This window comes from Salvelinus alpinus, chromosome 19 (genome assembly GCF_045679555.1).
Source record: "Salvelinus alpinus chromosome 19, SLU_Salpinus.1, whole genome shotgun sequence".
Taxonomy (NCBI): Eukaryota; Metazoa; Chordata; class Actinopteri; order Salmoniformes; family Salmonidae; genus Salvelinus; species Salvelinus alpinus.
The window spans coordinates 20,638,548-20,656,715 of NC_092104.1; the positions used below are offsets into that span (position 1 = coordinate 20,638,548).

The 18,168-nt window shown below is 48.6% G+C and overlaps 1 protein-coding gene across 1 annotated transcript in view; it reads left to right on the top strand.

Moving 5' to 3' along the window:
• LOC139545117 (zinc finger SWIM domain-containing protein 6-like) overlaps positions 1 to 18,168 on the top strand; it is a 71,116-nt gene that overhangs the window by 46,891 nt on the left and 6,057 nt on the right. The window contains exons 5-13 of the mRNA XM_071352527.1: positions 3,331 to 3,510; positions 7,467 to 7,637; positions 9,045 to 9,191; positions 9,901 to 10,047; positions 10,743 to 11,003; positions 12,062 to 12,197; positions 17,346 to 17,503; positions 17,770 to 17,933; positions 18,006 to 18,087. Coding sequence (XP_071208628.1) covers positions 3,331 to 3,510; positions 7,467 to 7,637; positions 9,045 to 9,191; positions 9,901 to 10,047; positions 10,743 to 11,003; positions 12,062 to 12,197; positions 17,346 to 17,503; positions 17,770 to 17,933; positions 18,006 to 18,087 — 1,446 coding nt within the window. The remainder of the gene's footprint in view (positions 1 to 3,330; positions 3,511 to 7,466; positions 7,638 to 9,044; positions 9,192 to 9,900; positions 10,048 to 10,742; positions 11,004 to 12,061; positions 12,198 to 17,345; positions 17,504 to 17,769; positions 17,934 to 18,005; positions 18,088 to 18,168) is intronic.

An 18,168-nucleotide genomic window follows, 5' to 3' on the forward strand; every position in this document is an offset into this window, starting at 1 on the left:
TATGATCCTTGACTAGTCTCAAAGAACTTCATGATGACAGAAGTGAGTGCTAAGGGGCGATAGTCGTTTAGCTCCGTTACCTTAGCTTTCTTGGGTACAGGAACAATGGTGGCCCCCTTGAAGCATGTGGGCACAGCAGACTGGGATAGGGATTGATTGAATATGTCTGTAAACACACCAGCCAGCTGGTCCGCGCATGCTCTGAGGAAGCGGCTAGGGATGCCGTCTGGGCCGGCAGGGTTTTACTCACGTTGGCCACGGTGAAGGAGAGCCCACAGGTTTTGGTCGCGGGCCGTGTCAGTGGCACTGTATTGTCCTCAAAGCGAGCAAAGAAGTTGTTTAATTTGTCTGGGAGCAAGACGTTGTTGTCCGCGATGGGGCTGGTTTTCTTTTTGTAATCCGTGATTGACTGTAGACCCGGCCACATGCGTCGCGTGTTTGAGCCGTTGAATTGCGACTCTACTTTTTTCTTTATTCTGACGCTTAGCTTGTTTGATTGCCTTGATGAGGGAATAGCTACACTGTTTGTATTCGGTCATGTTTCCGGTCGCCTTGCCATGATTAAAAGTAGCGGTTCGCGCTTTGTTTTGCGCGAATGCTGCCATCAATCCATGGTTTCTAGTTAGGGAAGGTTTTAATAGTCACCGTGGGTACAACATCACCAATGCACTTGCTAATATACTCGCTAACCGAGTCAGCGTATACATCAATGTTGTGTGAGGCTATCCGGAACATATCCCAGTCCACGTGATCAAAGCAATTTTGAAGCGTGGAATCCGATTGGTCAGACCTGCGTTGAAAAGACCTGAGCATGGGCGTTTCCTGGCCGGTGAGTACACACATACTCACCGGCCAGTTTATTAGGTACACAACCCCGTTTCCGAAAATGAGTCACATGGCCGTAGCTGGCTATATAAAGCAGGCAGACGGACATCGAGGCATTCAGTTACTGTTTGATTGAACGTTAGGTCGATCGTTTTGCCCATTCTAAGTGACTTTGAGAGTGGTATGATCGTCGGTCAGTGTCAGGCCCGCCGGTTCCAGTATCTCAGAAATGTCCAGCCTCCTAGGCTTTTCACGCACAACAGTGTCTAGCGTTTACAGAGAATGGTGTGACAAACGAAAAACATCCAGTCAGCGGCAGTCCTGTGGACAAAAACAGCTTGTTGATGAGAGGTCGAAGATGATGACAAGAATCGTGCAAATAATGGTGCAGTACAACAGTGGTGTGCAGAACGCTATCTAGGAACACACACACAACATATCGGTCCTTGTCACGGTTAGGCTATTGCTGCAGACGACCACACCGGGTTCCACTCCTATCAGCTAAAAACAGGAAGAAGCGTCTCCAGTGGGCATGCGATCACCAACACTGGACAATTGAGGAGGGGAAAAATGTTGCCTGGAACATGATGGCGAGTTCAGTTTATTTGAGTGGCCTGCGCAATCCCCAGACCTCAACCCAATAGAGCATCTTTTGGATGAGATGGAACGGGCTGTTCGCAGCATGAATGCACTGTCGTCCAATCTGCAGCAACTGCATGATGCCGTCGCGTCAGCTTGGACCAACATCCCTGTGGAACGTTTCCAACAACTTGTAGAATGCCCTGAAGAGTTCAGGTTGTTCTGGAGGCAAAGGAGGGTCCGACCCGGTACTACATCAGTGTACCTAATAAACTGGCCGGTGTGTACAGTAGGATATTTTATGTACTGTACCACAAACGCTCTTCCTTGCCTGCTGTTGTTTTTATTATGAATCTATGCCACTGTCACCGACACACGCTATCCACCATACTACTCTGGATAGGAAGTACTCGCATTAATACAGATCTCACACACACACACACACACACACCAGCCCTGTGGGTAGGCGCGGAGACTAAGCGTCGGTCTTTGAATGGATTACTGGCTGTTTACTCCTAATCTCTAGACGGACAGTCAGAACTCAGAATCCCTCTGGTCTGTTACCATGACAATGACTGCTGTTTTATCTCCAGCCTTTGTTGTTTTGTTTAGTTGTCTCTTTTTTGCTTCTGGTCTTGTTCTCTGCTTTTTAGGGATGGCTTCGTCAGACACATGAACACACAACCACACTGTGGAAGTTTTGCTGCTTTAGTTTGTGTTTTTGGAAGTGTAATGATGCTTTGAAGTCCAGACATCATTCTCTCCCAGAGTTCTTCTCTGACTGCTTGATGTGTGGCATCATGCTGCCTCTCGGCTGCTTTCGTCTTTTGTCTTTCACTCCACCTCAGGGCCGTTACTCCTCTCCTCCAGACACAAAGCCTCTCTACTTCATCTCCATTTCTTTTTTCTCTCTCTCGCTCTCTCCTTGTCCCTCTCTGCATTTCTCAAAATGTTCCTCCCCCTTTTGTCCATCAATCGTTGCCTAATGTCCAATTATAGGTGTGTTTGTGTGTGTGTGTACATGCATGTGTTTTTGGTTTGTCTTTGTGACACCATCGTCCTATATATCCCTGAATGTGTTGTGATATCCTCTGAGACTTCTTCACTTTTAGTCTTTAGTTTGTTTCTGTTTACCTAGCTAGTATTGATGTGTGTCTGTGACAGTACGTGATCAGTTGTATCAACTGTTCTGCCTGCGGTTATGGAACCCCTACCTGTCCCAGACCTGCTGTTTTCAACTCTTAATGATCGGCTATGAAAAGCCAACTGACATTTATTCCTGATTATTATTTGACCATGCTTGTCATTTATGAACATTTTGAACATCTTGGCCATGTTCTGTTATAATCTCCACCCGGCACAGCCAGAAGAGGACTGGCCACCCCTCATAGCCTGGTTCTTCTCTAGGTTTCTTCCTAGGTTTTGGCCTTTCTAGGGAGTTTTTCCTAGCCACCATGCTTCTACACCTGCATTGCTTGCTGTTTGGGGTTTTTGGCTGGGTTTCTGTACAGCACTTCGAGATATTAGCTGATGTACGAAGGGCTATATAAAATAAACTTGATTTGATTTGTATTGTGTGTCCGTTCAAGACTGACACACAATACTGTCGTCCAATCAGTATTGTTTGTATGCGACTCCCTTCAAATTGTTTGGACTGAAAAAATTGATCGGATAACTTTCTAAACCCTAGACTTTGAAAAGTTGGATGAACTTTATAACCCATTTCTTTAGTGTCGCTAAATAACAACACTGGACACATTTTTGGGTGAAAAACAAAAGATGGGTGGTACCTCTGTTACCTGCAGTTTGGTTTAGTTCTGTGTGTTTACCACCTTTATAATACTCTCCTGATCTGAGCCTTAAGTCAAACATGACCTTGGTAGGATGAGACCTGACCTGTGTGTGTGTGTGTGTGTGTGTGTACAGGTGCTCTGTGGATGTGCATCGTGCTAAACCCCCACTGTAAGACGGAGCAGAAGTGTTGGTGGCTCAAACAGCTGAGGAGGTGGAACAGCGTGGACGTGTGTCCCTGGGAGGATGGTAACCATGGCAACGATCTGCCCAACCTCACCCACTCCCTGCCTCAGGGTGCCCATGGCAACCAAGGTGCGAGACAGGTCTCTCTTTCTTTTCTCTTTCGTTCTCTCCCTCCCCTGTGTTTCTCTCTCTGTTGTTAGCCTGCAGCTAATGTTTGAACTCTCTCTCTCTCCCTCCCCTCAATCTAATGCTAGTTTCTCTCTCTCTCCCTCCCCTCAATCTAATGCTAGTTTCTCTCTCCCTCCCTCCCCTCAATCTAATGCTAGTTTCTCTCTCCCTCCCTCCCTCCCCTCAATCTAATGCTAGTTTCTCTCTCCCTCCCTCCCCTCAATCTAATGCTAGTTTCTCTCTCTCTCTCTCCCTCCCCTCAATCTAATGCTAGTTTCTCTCTCTCTCTCTCCCTCCCCTCAATCTAATGCTAGTTTCTCTCTCTCTCCCTCCCTCCCCTCAATCTAATGCTAGTTTCTCTCTCTCTCTCCCTCCCCTCAATCTAATGCTAGTTTCTCTCTCTCTCTCTCCCTCCCCTCAATCTAATGCTAGGTTCTCTCTCTCTCCCTCCCTCCCCTCAATCTAATGCTAGGTTCTCTCTCTCTCCCTCCCTCCCCTCAATCTAATGCTAGGTTCTCTCTCTCTCCCTCCCTCCCCTCAATCTAATGCTAGTTTCTCTCTCTCTCCCTCCCCTCAATCTAATGCTAGTTTCTCTCTCTCTCCCTCCCCTCAATCTAATGCTAGTTTCTCTCTCCCTCCCTCCCCCCAATCTAATGCTAGTTTCTCTCTCCCTCCCTCCCCTCAATCTAATGCTAGTTTCTCTCTCCCTCCCTCCCTCCCCTCAATCTAATGCTAGTTTCTCTCTCTCTCCCTCCCTCCCCTCAATCTAATGCTAGTTTCTCTCTCTCTCTCCCTCCCCTCAATCTAATGCTAGTTTCTCTCTCTCTCCCTCCCTCCCCTCAATCTAATGCTAGTTTCTCTCTCTCTCTCTCCCTCCCCTCAATCTAATGCTAGTTTCTCTCTCTCTCTCCCTCCCCTCAATCTAATGCTAGTTTCTCTCCCTCCCTCCCCTCAATCTAATGCTAGTTTCTCTCTCTCTCCCTCCCTCCCCTCAATCTAATGCTAGTTTCTCTCTCTCTCCCTCCCCTCAATCTAATGCTAGTTTCTCTCTCTCTCCCTCCCTCCCCTCAATCTAATGCTAGTTTCTCTCTCTCCCTCCTTCCCCTCAATCTAATGCTAGTTTCTCTCTCTCTCCCTCCCTCCCCTCAATCTAATGCTAGTTTCTCTCTCTCTCTCCCTCCCTCCCCTCAATCTAACACTAGTTTCTCTCTCCCTCTCTCCCTCCCCTCAATCTAATGCTAGTTTCTCTCTCCCTCCCTCCCTCCCCTCAATCTAATGCCTGTTTCTCTCTCCCTCCCTCCCCTCAATCTAATGCTGGTCTCTCTCTCTCTCCCTCCCCTCAATCTAATGCTAGTTTCTCTCTCCCTCCCCTCAATCTAATGCTAGTTTCTCCCTCCCTCCCCTCAATCTAATGCTAGTTTCTCTCTCTCTCCCTCCCCTCAATCTAATGCCAGTTTCTCTCTCCCTCCCTCCCCTCAATCTAATGCCTGTTTCTCTCTCCCTCCCTCCCCTCAATCTAATGCTGGTCTCTCTCTCTCCCTCCCCTCAATCTAATGCTAGTTTCTCCCTCCCCTCAATCTAATGCTAGTTTCTCTCTCTCTCCCTCCCCTCAATCTAATGCCAGTTTCTCTCTCCCTCCCTCCCCTCAATCTAATGCTAGTTTCTCTCTCTCTCTCTCCCTCCCTCCCTCCCCTCAATCTAATGCCAGTTTCTCTCTCCCTCCCTCCCCTCAATCTAATGCTAGTTTCTCTCTCCCTCTCTCCCTCCCCTCAATCTAATGCTAGTTTCTCCCTCCCTCCCTCCCTCCCTCCCTCCCTCCCTCCCCTCAATCTAATGCTAGTTTCTCTCTCTCTCTCCCTCCCCTCAATCTAATGCTAGTTTCTCTCTCCCTCCCTCCCCTCAATCTAATGCTAGTTTCTCTCTCCCTCCCTCCCCTCAATCTAATGCTAGTTTCTCTCTCCCTCCCTCCCCTCAATCTAATGCTAGTTTCTCTCTCTCTCCCTCCCTCCCCTCAATCTAATGCTAGTTTCTCCCTCCCTCCTTCCCCTCAATCTAATGCTAGTTTCTCCCTCCCTCCTTCCCCTCAATCTAATGCTAGTTTCTCTCTCTCTCTCTCCCTCCCTCCCCTCAATCTAACACTAGTTTCTCTCTCCCTCTCTCCCTCCCCTCAATCTAATGCTAGTTTCTCTCTCCCTCCCTCCCTCCCCTCAATCTAATGCCTGTTTCTCTCTCCCTCCCTCCCCTCAATCTAATGCTGGTCTCTCTCTCTCTCCCTCCCCTCAATCTAATGCTAGTTTCTCCCTCCCTCCCCTCAATCTAATGCTAGTTTCTCTCTCTTTCCCTCCCCTCAATCTAATGCCAGTTTCTCTCTCCCTCCCTCCCCTCAATCTAATGCTAGTTTCTCTCTCTCTTTCTCCCTCCTCCCTCCCTCCCTCCCCTCAATCTAATGCCAGTTTCTCTCTCCCTCCCTCCCCTCACTCTAATGCTAGTTTCTCTCTCCCTCTCTCCCTCCCCTCAATCTAATGCTAGTTTCTCCCTCCCTCCCTCCCTCCCTCCCTCCCTCCCTCCCTCCCTCCCTCCCTCCCTCCCTCCCCTCAATCTAATGCTAGTTTCTCTCTCTCTCTCCCTCCCCTCAATCTAATGCTAGTTTCTCTCTCCCTCCCTCCCCTCAATCTAATGCTAGTTTCTCTCTCCCTCCCTCCCCTCAATCTAATGCTAGTTTCTCTCTCCCTCCCTCCCCTCAATCTAATGCTAGTTTCCCCCTCCCTCCCTCCCTCCCTCCCTCCCTCCCTCCCTCCCTCCCTCCCTCCCTCCCTCCCTCCCTCCCCTCAATCTAATGCTAGTTTCTCTTTCTCTCCCTCCCCTCAATCTAATGCCAGTTTCTCTCTCCCTCCCTCCCCTCAATCTAATGATAGTTTCTCCCTCCCTCCCTCCCTCCCTCCCTCCCTCCCTCCCTCCCTCCCTCCCTCCCTCCCTCCCTCCCCTCAATCTAATGCCAGTTTCTCCCTCCCTCCCTCCCTCCCTCCCTCCCTCCCTCCCTCTCTCCCTCCCCTCAATCTAATGCTAGTTTCTCTCTCCCTCCCTCCCCTCAATCTAATGCTAGTTTCTCTCCCTCCCTCCCCTCAATCTAATGCTAGTTCCTCCCTCCCTCCCTCCCTCCCTCCCCTCAATCTAATGCCAGTTTCTCTCTCCCTCCCTCCCCTCAATCTAATGCTAGTTTCTCCCTCCCTCCCTCCCTCCCCTCAATCTAATGCCAGTTTCTCCCTCCCTCCCTCCCTCCCTCCCTCCCTCCCTCCCTCTCTCCCTCCCTCCCCTCAATCTAATGCTAGTTTCTCTCTCTCTCTCCCTCCCCTCAATCTAATGCTAGTTTCTCTCTCCCTCCCTCCCCCCAATCTAATGCTAGTTTCTCTCTCCCTCCCTCCCTCCCCTCAATCTAATGCTAGTTTCTTTCTCCCTCCCTCCCCTCAATCTAATGCTAGTTTCTCCCTCCCTCCCTCCCTCCCTCCCTCCCTTTCTCCCTCCCTCCCTCCCTCCCTCCCTCCCTCCCTCCCCTCAATCTAATGCTAGTTTCTCTCTCCCTCCCTCCCCTCAATCTAATGCTGGTCTCTCTCTCTCTCCCTCCCCTCAATCTAATGCTGGTCTCTCTCTCCATCCCTCCCTCCCCTCAATCTAATGCTAGTTTCTCTCTCTCTCCCTACCCTCAATCTAATGCTAGTCTCTCTCTCCCTCCCTCCCCTCAATCTAATCCTAGTTTCTCTCTCCCTCCCTCCCCTCAATCTAATGCTAGTTTCTGTCTCCCTCCCTCCCTCCCTCCGCTCTCCCTTCAATCTAATGCTAGTTATTCTCCCTCCCCTCAATGCTAGTTTCTCCCTCCCTCCTCTCTCCCCTCAATCTAATGCTAGTTTCTCTCCTGTCAGAGTTGCGTCCCCACAGGACGGTTTTCACGCGGGCCATCGAGGCATGTGACCTCCATTGGCAGGACCGTCACCTGCAGCACATCATCGCCAGTGATCTCTACGCCAACTACTGTTACCACGACAACCAGGACGGCTCGCTCTTCGACACACGCGGATGGCCCATGTGGCACGGTGAGTGTTTTTTTTTTTGGGGTGTGTATCGGGATTATGGGTGTGTAAAGAGGACAGTGTGGACGGTGTTTGTGTGGGGGGGCGGTGTTTGTGTGTGTGTGTGTGGGGGGGGGGGGGGGGCGGTGTGTGTTTCTGTGTGTGGGGGCGGTGTGGGTGTGTGTTTCGGTGGGTGTGTGTGGGAGCGGGGTGAGGTGGCGGTTTGTGTGTGTGGAGGCGGTTTGTGTGTGTGTGGGGGCGTAAGTCGCTCTGGATAAGAGCGTCAGCTAAATGACTTAAATGTAAATGTAAATGGGGCGGGGAATTTGTGTATGTGGGGGGGGGGGGGGGGGTGTTTGTGTGGGGGTGTTTCGAGGAGCGGTGTTTGTGTGTGTGGGGTCTGTGTCTGTGTGTGTGTGGATAGTGGGGGTGTGTGTGTGTGGGGGGACGTGTGGACGTGTGTGTGTGGGGGCGGTGTGTGTGTGGGGGGGCGGTGTGTGTGTGTGTGGGCAGTGGGTGTGTGTGGACAGTAGGCGTGTGTGTGTGTGGACAATGGGGGCGGTGTATGTGGGGGGGGGGCTGTGTGTGTGTGGGGGGGGGGGGGGCTGTGTGTGGAGGGGGCTGTGTGTGTGTGGGGGGGGGGGCTGTGTGGACGGTGAGTGTTGGTGTGGACAATGGGGGTGTGTGTGTCTGTTTGTGTGTGTGGGGGGTGTGTGTGGGGGGGGGGTTTGTGTGTGTGGATGTGTGTGTGGACGTGGACGTGTGTGTGGGGGGGTGTGTGGGGTCGTGTGGACGGTGGGTGTGTGTGTGGACGGTGGGTGTGTGTGTGGACGGTTCGTGTGTGTGTGGACGGTGGGGGACGTGTGTGTGTGGACACGTTTGTGTGGACGTGTGTGTGTGTGTGTGGGGATGTGTGTGTGTGTGGGTGGAAGGTGGGGGATGTGTGTGTGTGTGGAAGGTGGGGAGGGTGGGCGGTGGGGGGGTACGTGTGTGGACTGTCGGTGTGTGTGTGGATTGTCGGGGTGTGTGTGTGTGGTTGTGTGTGTATGGAAGGTTGTGTGTGCGTGTGTGGATGGTGTTTCTGTGTGTGTGGACTGTGTGTGTGTGTGTGGAAGGGGTGTGTGTGTGTGTGTGTGTGTGTGGACGGTGTTTCTGTGTGTGTGTGTGGACGGGGTGTGTGTGTGTGGACGGTGTGAGTGTGTGTGGGGGGACGGTGTTTCTCTGTGTGTGTGTGGACGGTGTGTGTGTGTGGACGTTGTGACTGTGTGTGTGGACGGAGTGACTGTGTGTGGACGGAGTGTCTGTGGACGGTGCGTGTGTGTGTCTGTGGATGGTGCGTCTGTTGCCCTATGCCAATATGAGTGGTCACAAGCCAAAAGCCTTATAGAATGTGATCAAGACACGCAGCATCTGTCTCTCTCTCGCTCTCAGAACACGTTCCGACGGCTTGTGCTCGGGTGGACGCCCTGCGTTCCCATGGTTACCCCCGTGAAGCGCTGCGATTGGCCATTGCCGTGGTGAATACACTACGGCGGCAGCAGCAGAGACAGCTGGAGCATTTCCGCAGACATAAGAAAGGTCAGACTGCCCTTATTAGACCAAATATGAATATTATACCACAGTTCTATACCCCCATTAAGTACCAAAGCGTTGCCCACCAATTTAATGGGACTTATACAGTGGGGCAAAAAAGTATTTAGTCAGCCACCAATTGTGCAAGTTCTCCCACTTAAAAAGATGAAAGAGGCCTGTAATTTTCATCATAGGTACACTTCAACTATGACAGACAAAATGAGAAAAAAAATCCAGAAAATCACATTGTAGGATTTTTTATGAATTTATTTGCAAACTATGGTGGAAAATAAGTATTTGGTCAATAACAAAAGTTTCTCAATACTTTGTTATATACCCTTTGTTGGCAATGACAGAGGTCAAATGTTTTCTGTAAGTCTTCACAAGGTTTTCACACACTGTTGCTGGTATTTTGGCCCATTCCTCCATGCATATCTCCTCTAGAGCAGTGATGTTTTGGGGCTGTTGCTGGGCAACACGGACTTTCAACTCCCTCCAAAGATTTTCTATGGGGTTGAGATCTGGAGACTGGCTAGGCCACTCCAGGACCTTGAAATGCTCGTTGCTGCAGCATCGTTGATGTTGTCCGTAGGGATTAGGGTTGTACAATTTTCTGGAAAATCCCGGTTGGAGGAAGTTTGGGAAGTTACTGCAACTTTTCAACCCTAATAGGGTTGTGAGCGGTAGTTTACATGTGTTGTCCTGTTCGTGACAGAGCTGCTCCATAAAGGTATCACCTCCATAACCAACATGGAGGGCTGGGTGGGTCACCCTCTGGATCCCATCGGCACCCTGTTCAGCACCCTCACTGAGACGGGACGGGGGGCAGAGGAGGGGGCCAACACCTGCCTTGACCTTTCAGGTACTAAACATATTCATCTAGTCTTCTGTCTCTCTGTCTACTTTTCTTTGAATCTTTTTGTCTCATCTCCCTCACTCAGATGGTCTCTTTCCTCCCTCACCATTCGCTCACATTCCTCTTGTCTCTTCTCTCCTCTCCTAGTCAAACATAGTCAAGGCATACCCTAAGCTTGGCCCAGTGATATGGGAAAAAAGTATCTGGAGATCTCGGGCCTGTCCCAAATACTGTGGTCAAAGGTAGTGCACTATATATGGAATAGGGTTCTATTTGGGACAGCCTGACCCTCAGTGGTGTGGAATAGAGTTCTATTTGGGACAGCCTGACCCTCAGTGGTGTGGAATAGGGTTCTATTTGGGACAGCCTGACCCTCAGTGGTCTGGAATAGGGTTCTATTTGGGACAGCCTGACCCTCAGTGGTGTGGAATAGAGTTCTATTTGGGACACAAGCCAAAAGCCTTATAGAATGTGATCAAGACACGCAGCATCTGTCTCTCTCTCGCTCTCAGAACACGTTCCGACGGCTTGTGCTCGGGTGGACGCCCTCAGTGGTCTGGAATAGGGTTCTTTTTGGGACAGCCTGACCCTCAGTGGTGTGGAATAGGAGGGATCCTCCAAACCTCAAAGAACAGATAAACTGACTATAGGACATTGACCTCTCTTCTCTTTCTTTTGTTTTTCTCTTTCTCTTCTCTCAGACTGTTCCAGCGTGGTGAGTCGTGCAGAGCTGCAGCGGTTGCCAGTGCAGCGCTTGCTAGGCGAGGGGGAATCGTACGTGGCGCTTGCCGTGGAGACTGCTCTGATTGGCTTAGGCCAGCAGAGGGTGATGCCTGACGGGCTGTACGCCCAGGAGAAGGTGTGTCGCAACGAAGAGCAGCTATTAGCCAAGCTGCAGGAAGTGGAGCTGGATGAAACGCTGGTCAAGATCTTCCGCAAGCAAGCCGTCTTCCTGTTAGAGAGTGAGGACACACTATTGGTTAAAGTGTAATATAATCTTCCATAGGGTTGCGTTGGATATGTGTGTTACTGTAGCTGTGAAAGCAGAAAGGGCTTTTTCTCTTTCCTTCCTCTCTCTCCTAGTCTCTCCTTTCCTCTCTCCTAGTCTCTCCTCTCCTCGCTCCATAGTTTCTCCTTCCCTCTCTCCAGTCCTAGTCTCTCTCCTCTCTCTCCTTCCTTCTCTCTCCTAGTCTCTCCTCTCTCCATAGCTTCTCCTTCCCTCTCTCCAAGTCTCTCTCCAAGTCTCTCTCCTCTCCATAGTTTCTCCTTCCCTCGCCTCACAAAGTAACATCGGGGACATTGTGTTGACACAGACAGACTGTACTATAATCTTGTACTGGGACAGAATGTGACTGCTGGGGTTTGGTTATGGGAGTGGGAGAGATGGCGGCCATCTCGGAGACCCAGCACTCAAACTGCCAGTCCCACCCTAACCCCTGCCTCTGCCTAGGACAACCAACTACCTCTGGCCTGGTTGGTAATTGAGTCCCAGGCTGTAAGGCCTAAGAGAGACTAGTGGGTGTGTTGTGGTCGGGGGGCCTGTTCAGTGTAAAATAACCCAGCGGAGGCGTATAGTATACTGTACGCACACATTCTCCATTATTTTTTAACACATATTTAACCAGGTAGGCTAGTTGAGAACAAGTTCTCATTTGCAATTGTGACCTGGCCAAGATAAAGCAAAGCAGTGCGACACAAACAACAACACAGAGTTACACATGGAATAAACTAACATACAGTCAATAGGGGGGAAAAAATCTATATACAGCATGTGCAAATGAGGTAAGATTAGGGAGGTACGGCAATAAATAGGCCGTTGTGGCGAAGTAATTACAATTTAGCAATTAACACATTCTCCTTAACTCCACCAACGTTAAATTAAATGCATTTCCTGTTTTTGCAACTGATAATTCTGTCTTTGATTGTTCCATCAGCAAACTGTTTCACCCTGTCTTCCTGTCTGAACCACGTGTCTTCTGTCCCGTGATAACATGTTCTTCTTCTCTCCTTGTACCTCCAGGTGGGCCGTACAGCGGCCACGGAGAGATTGTCCACAGAGAGAGTGTTCCCATGCACACCTTCACCCGCTACCTCTTCACCTCTCTCCTACCTCACGATGCTGAACTAGCGTACAAGATTGCACTCAGAGCCATGCGGTGAGGCTCTGTTTTATCATTAGTTGTGTGTGCGGTGAGGCTCTGTTTTATCATTAGTTGTGTGTGCGGTGAGGCTCTCTTTCATCATTAGTTGTGTGTGCGGTGAGGCTCTGTTTCATCATTAGTTGTGTGTGCGGTGAGGCTCTCTTTCATCATTAGTTGTGTGTGCGGTGAGGCTCTGTTTCATCATTAGTTGTGTGTGCGGTGAGGCTCTGTTTCATCATTAGTTGTGTGTGCGGTGAGGCTCTGTTTCATCATTAGTTGTGTGTGCGGTGAGGCTCTGTTTTATCATTAGTTGTGTGTGCGGTGAGGCTCTGTTTCATCATTAGTTGTGTGTGCGGTGAGGCTCTGTTTCATCATTAGTTGTGTGTGCGGTGAGGCTCTGTTTCATCATTAGTTGTGTGTGCGGTGAGGCTCTGTTTCATCATTAGTTGTGTGTGCGGTGAGGCTCTGTTTCATCATTAGTTGTGTGTGCGGTGAGGCTCTGTTTCATCATTAGTTGTGTGTGCGGAGTGACTGTTTTATCATTAGTTATGTGTGCGGAGTGGCTCTGTTTTGATATTGTTTTGGAAGGGGGAGCTGGATCAGTGAATATTAATGATGTTAATGAGATTTTAATGACTGTGTAATGAGTAGGCTCTCACACACCTGGTCTACAGTGTCAGGACAGCTACATGGCTAACACCAAAACCTCTCTGCCATTGGCTTCTCATTGAGATGCTCTGTGAACACTGCTAACACTGGCGACGCTTAATGATTGTCAATGAATGAGAGCTACGTCACGTATCATTGGGCACTGAAATATGCAAGCCGAAAAACTTTGGCTTGAGTAGTGCCCAAACTGTACCTTAGTCAGGCCTTGCCTCCCACCCTCTCAACAAGCCTCTCTCCCTCCCAACCCGCCTCTCTCCCCACCCAGCCCTGTGGAAGGAAAGGGTGAGGTAGAATATTGTGGCCACGTCTAGCTACTCCAGGGACCCGGGTGTCTGTCTGTCTGTCACATAATGAATGTGTTCAATGTGGTGCTGGTGTAATATGATATCAGCGTATTCCTTCCCACTCCCACGGGATAGGGGCTGCTGGTTAAATATAGAGGCCAGGTAAAAGGACAGGCTTTTATCAACCCATTAGAACACTATCATAGACTTACACAGGCTCTCCTTATTCACACCACTGCTTAGTGCTAAGGAGTTCTGTTCAGCACAAGGAAGTAGTGTGTATGTACTGAACACACACCCCTCACTAGTGCAGGGGGGTTGGAATATCACATGAATTTATGAAGTTTGGTATCCAGCTAATGTGAAATGACAGTCTGCGGTGGCTTGGGGAGCTTTTGTATATAAGGAAGATGTCTTGAGTAGAGGTCTTCCAGCAGCTCCTGTGATGGATAGATTGGGGAAGTGAAATGACGTTTGTGAAGTGTTTACTTTGTCTGAGGGTGAAAACCAGGAGGTAAAGAGTTCAGTAGTCTCACTGATGTTCACCAGAAACCAGGACCAGACTATGAAAGAACTGGATATATAGTTGCTCTCTTTCACCTCTATCTATTTTGCATTCGGAAAGTATTCTGACCCCTTCCCTTTTTCTCCACATGTTGTTACGTTACAGCCTTATTCTAAAATAGATTAAATACATGTTTTTCCTCATCAATCTTCACACAATACCCCATAATGACATCACAATACCCCATAATGACATCACAATACCCCATAATGACATCACAATACCCCATAATGACATCACAATACCCCATAATGACATCACAATACCCCATAATGACAAAGCAAAAACAGTTTTCTTTTTTTATTGTTGCAAATGTAAAAAACAGAAACCTTATTTACATAAGTATTCAGATCCTTTGCTATGAGACTCGATATTGAGTTCAGGTGCATCCTGTTTCAATTGATCATCCTTGAGATGTTTCTACAACTTGATTAGAGTCCACCTGTGGTAAATTCAAGTGATTGGACATGATTTGGAAAGGCACACACCTGTCTATATAAGGTCCCACAGTTGACAGTACATGTCAGAGCAAAAACCAAGCCATGAGGTCGAAGGAATCGTCCGTAGTGTTCCAAGACAGGATTGTCGGCACAGATATGGGGAAAGGTAACAAAGAATGTTTGCAGCAATGAAGGTCAGCAAGAACACAGTGGCCTCCATCATTCTTAAATGGAAGAAGTTTGGAACCACCAAGACTCTTCCTAGAGCTGGCCGCCCGGCCATACTGCGCAATCGGGGGAGAAGGACCTTGGTCAGGGAGGTGACCAAGAACCCTATGGTCACTCTGACAGAGCTGCAGAGTTCCTTTATGGAGATGGGAGAACCTTGCAGAATGACAACCATCTCTGCAGCACTCCACCAATCAGGCCAGACGGAAGCCACTCCTCAGTAAAAGGCACATGACAGCCCGCTTGCAGAGATGGAAACCAGGCACCATCCCTACGGTGATGCATGGTGGTGGCAGCATCATGCTGTGGGGGTATTTTTCAGCGGCAGGGACTTGGAGACTAGTCAGGATCGAGGGAAAGATGAACGGGGCAAAGTACAGAGAGATCCTTGATGAAAACCTGCTCCAGAGCGCTCAGGACCTCAGACTGGGGTGAAAGTTCACGTTCCAACAGGACAACGACCCTAAGCACACAGCCAAGACAACGCAGGAGTGGCTTCGGGACAATATATGTTCCTCTCCCCCCCTCTATCATAGCATCCCACCCTGCCGTGACAGGGCGCTATAGTGCCACAGGACCAATCTGACACCACAGCTGCCCTCATCAGTCGCTTGGGACTGATGGTGTGTTATGGCTTACTGTTAAATGGATTCAAGTCAAAGCTAAGTGTCTTCGTGAAAGTATGTGTGTTCCCACTTGTGCCAGTGAATAGTTCGCTTTTCACCGGACGCCGACTGGTAAAACGCATCAGGAGGGCGGTCACATGTGCTAACAAGGCAGAGGTCCTGAGTTTGCTCTAGGTATGGGAGGAAGTGAGCAGTGTGACATACTTTACACTAGCAATGGATTCGTTTTTATGTGGAATAGATGCCGCTTCTGTGTCATTGCATTGAACAACAATATTTTTAAAAAATCAATATTTAACCTTTATTTAACTTGGCAAGTCAGTTAAGAACAAATTCTTATTTACAATGACGGCCTACCAAAGGCAAAAGGCCTCCTGCTGGGACGGGGGCTGGGATTAAAATAAATAAATAAATACAAAATAAATATAGGACAAAACACACATCACAACAAGAGAGACAACTCAACACTACAAAGAGAGACCTAAGACAACAACATAGCAAGGCCAGCAACACATGACACTACAGCATGGTAGCAACACAACAACAACATGGTAGCAACACAACATGGTAGTAGCACAAAACAGGGTACAAACATTGTTGGGCACAGCGCAAAGGGCAAGAAGGTAGAGACAACAATACATCACACAAAGCAGCCACAAGTGTCAGTAAGAGTGTCCATGATTGAGTCTTTGAATGAAGAGATTGAGATAAAACTGTCCAGTTTGTGTGTTTGTTGCAGCTCATTCCAGTCACTAGCTGCAGCGAACTGAAAAGAGGAGTGACCCAGGGATGTGTGTGCTTTGGGGACCTTTAACAGAATGTGACTGGCAGAACGGGTGTTGCATGTGGAGGATGAGGGCTGCAGTAGATATCTCAGATAGGAGGGAATGAGGCCTAAGAGAGTTTTATAAATAAGCATCAGCCAGTGGGTCTTGCGACAGGTATACAGAGATGACCAGTTTACAGAGGAGTATAGTGTGCAGTGATGTGTCCTATAAGGAGCATTGGTGGCAAATATGATGGCCAATCGCCCAGACAGTTCGGATTTTCACTCAAACATTGAGTACTTTCCAAGCTTGGCTTATAAAATCTCCACAATCAGTCCCCACCAGTGGGTCTCTGTAAGGCACACAAAGGTAGGAATGTTGACGAGGGTTCCTTCTTTAGGGAGAGACTTTTTGCTTAGTTCCACCCCAGCAATGGTCCAGAATCCCCCAGTGTTTTAGCAGATCTTTAGATGTGTTTGGAACAAACCCCTTGTCGCTATGGCATCGGCACGTCTCCATTTCACACCAAGTCTCGTCTTGCTTTCTCTCACCTTTATCTAGTCAGACTGTTGGCCAGGCTTTTACCTTGTCTGACACACTTCAGTTAATAATCAACGTTAGAGCCGGACTTGGAGGTATTCCTCACATAGCAATAGTGTCTGGCCCTTTTCTCTGAAATCAAACTGCCATTTAGCATAGCCTTGTAACATTGCTTTTATGTGTGTGTGTGTGTGTGTGGGTGGGTTGGTGGGTGGGTGCGTATGGGTTTGATGTGTGTCCAGGCATAGAGGGCTGGAAGGTGAATCCGCTCATTTCCCCATGGACTACATTAGCTTTGTGATTGGTTGAGATCTGCCCAGGTTCTCATCTCTTTCCAAGGCAGCAAGAGAAACCTTTGCAACTGGGCTGGAAGATGAGGTTTTAATTTGAGATGAGCTGCCCACAGTAGCACACATAAAGACAAGAATACTGTATACTTCAATGTCTGTCTGTCTGCAGATGCGTAAGACCTATAAAGCCTGTTTACACTAGCGTCTTTTAATGTACACTGTTATGGATCCACATACCGGTATGGATCTATCTGTCTATAACGGTATTTGTATAAAGTGCTAAGTAAATGAAAAGTTCTACAAATTGGACTACTTAACTGTCAGTTTGGTTGAGTATAAAACCATCAGAATAGAGAAAGACATTAAAACAACTTATAATTAATTTACTGCCTTCCTAGGGTCATGCACTACTCATAACATATTTAGACTATTATTCAGAAACAGAAAATGCCATCAAAAATAAGAAAAATATTGTGATATATTTTGGCCATTTTGCCCTGCACTATTCTACACCGGCAGGTGTAGCAGGCCTATGTTCTGAATTAGCAGTCATTCAAGTCAAGAAAACAGTCATTATGCTACTGTTGCTTCAGTTCTGTAATGAAGGACTTGGTTGGAAGTAAATTGCAGTATGCCGACACCTTTAATGTACTCCAGAACACTGACAAAATCTTTCTGATTATACTTTGTGCACGTGCTTGTGTTTGTGTGTGTGTGATCCAAATCAGCCTTGTGGTTTTTCTGTGCTCCTCAGGTTGCCTGTGTTGGAGTCTACAGCCTCGTCAGGTGACCTGTCGCGACCCCATCACATGGTGTCTGTGGTCCCTAACCGTTACCCCCGCTGGTTCACACTCACCCACATAGAGTCCCAGCAGTGTGAACTGGCCTCCACCATGCTCACTGCAGCCAAAGGTATACATACATACATACACACACACACACACACACACACACACACACACACACACACACACACACACACACACACACACACACACACACACACACACTCACCCACATAGAGTCCCAGCAGTGTGAACTGGCCTCCACCATGCTCACTGCAGCCAAAGGTATACATACACACACACACACACACACACACACACACACTTATTTATTTATTTATTTATTTTGGTCCCTTTGTCATTGTACTGTATGTGGTTGTTCTGTTGGTCCAGGTGATAGTCGTAAGCTGGAGACTGTACTAGAGTCCATCCAGAAGAACATCCATTCCTCATCTCACATCTTTAAACTGGGCCAGGATGCCTTCAAGATCGCTACTCTGATGGACAGCCTGCCAGACATCACACTGCTCAAAGTCTCACTGGAGCTGGGGCTGCAGGTACACACACACACACACACACACACACACACACACAACTCTCTACTATCCCTAACTGTCTCTCATTCACAGGTGATGAGGATAACCCTGTCTACGTTGAACTGGAGGAGGAGGGAGATGGTACGGTGGTTAGTTACCTGTGCCACTGAAGTAGGTAAGTGTACAACGTTTTCCCTTCCTATGATATACCACATACAGTGAGCTCCAGAAGTATCATTGTTTTGGCTCTCTACGC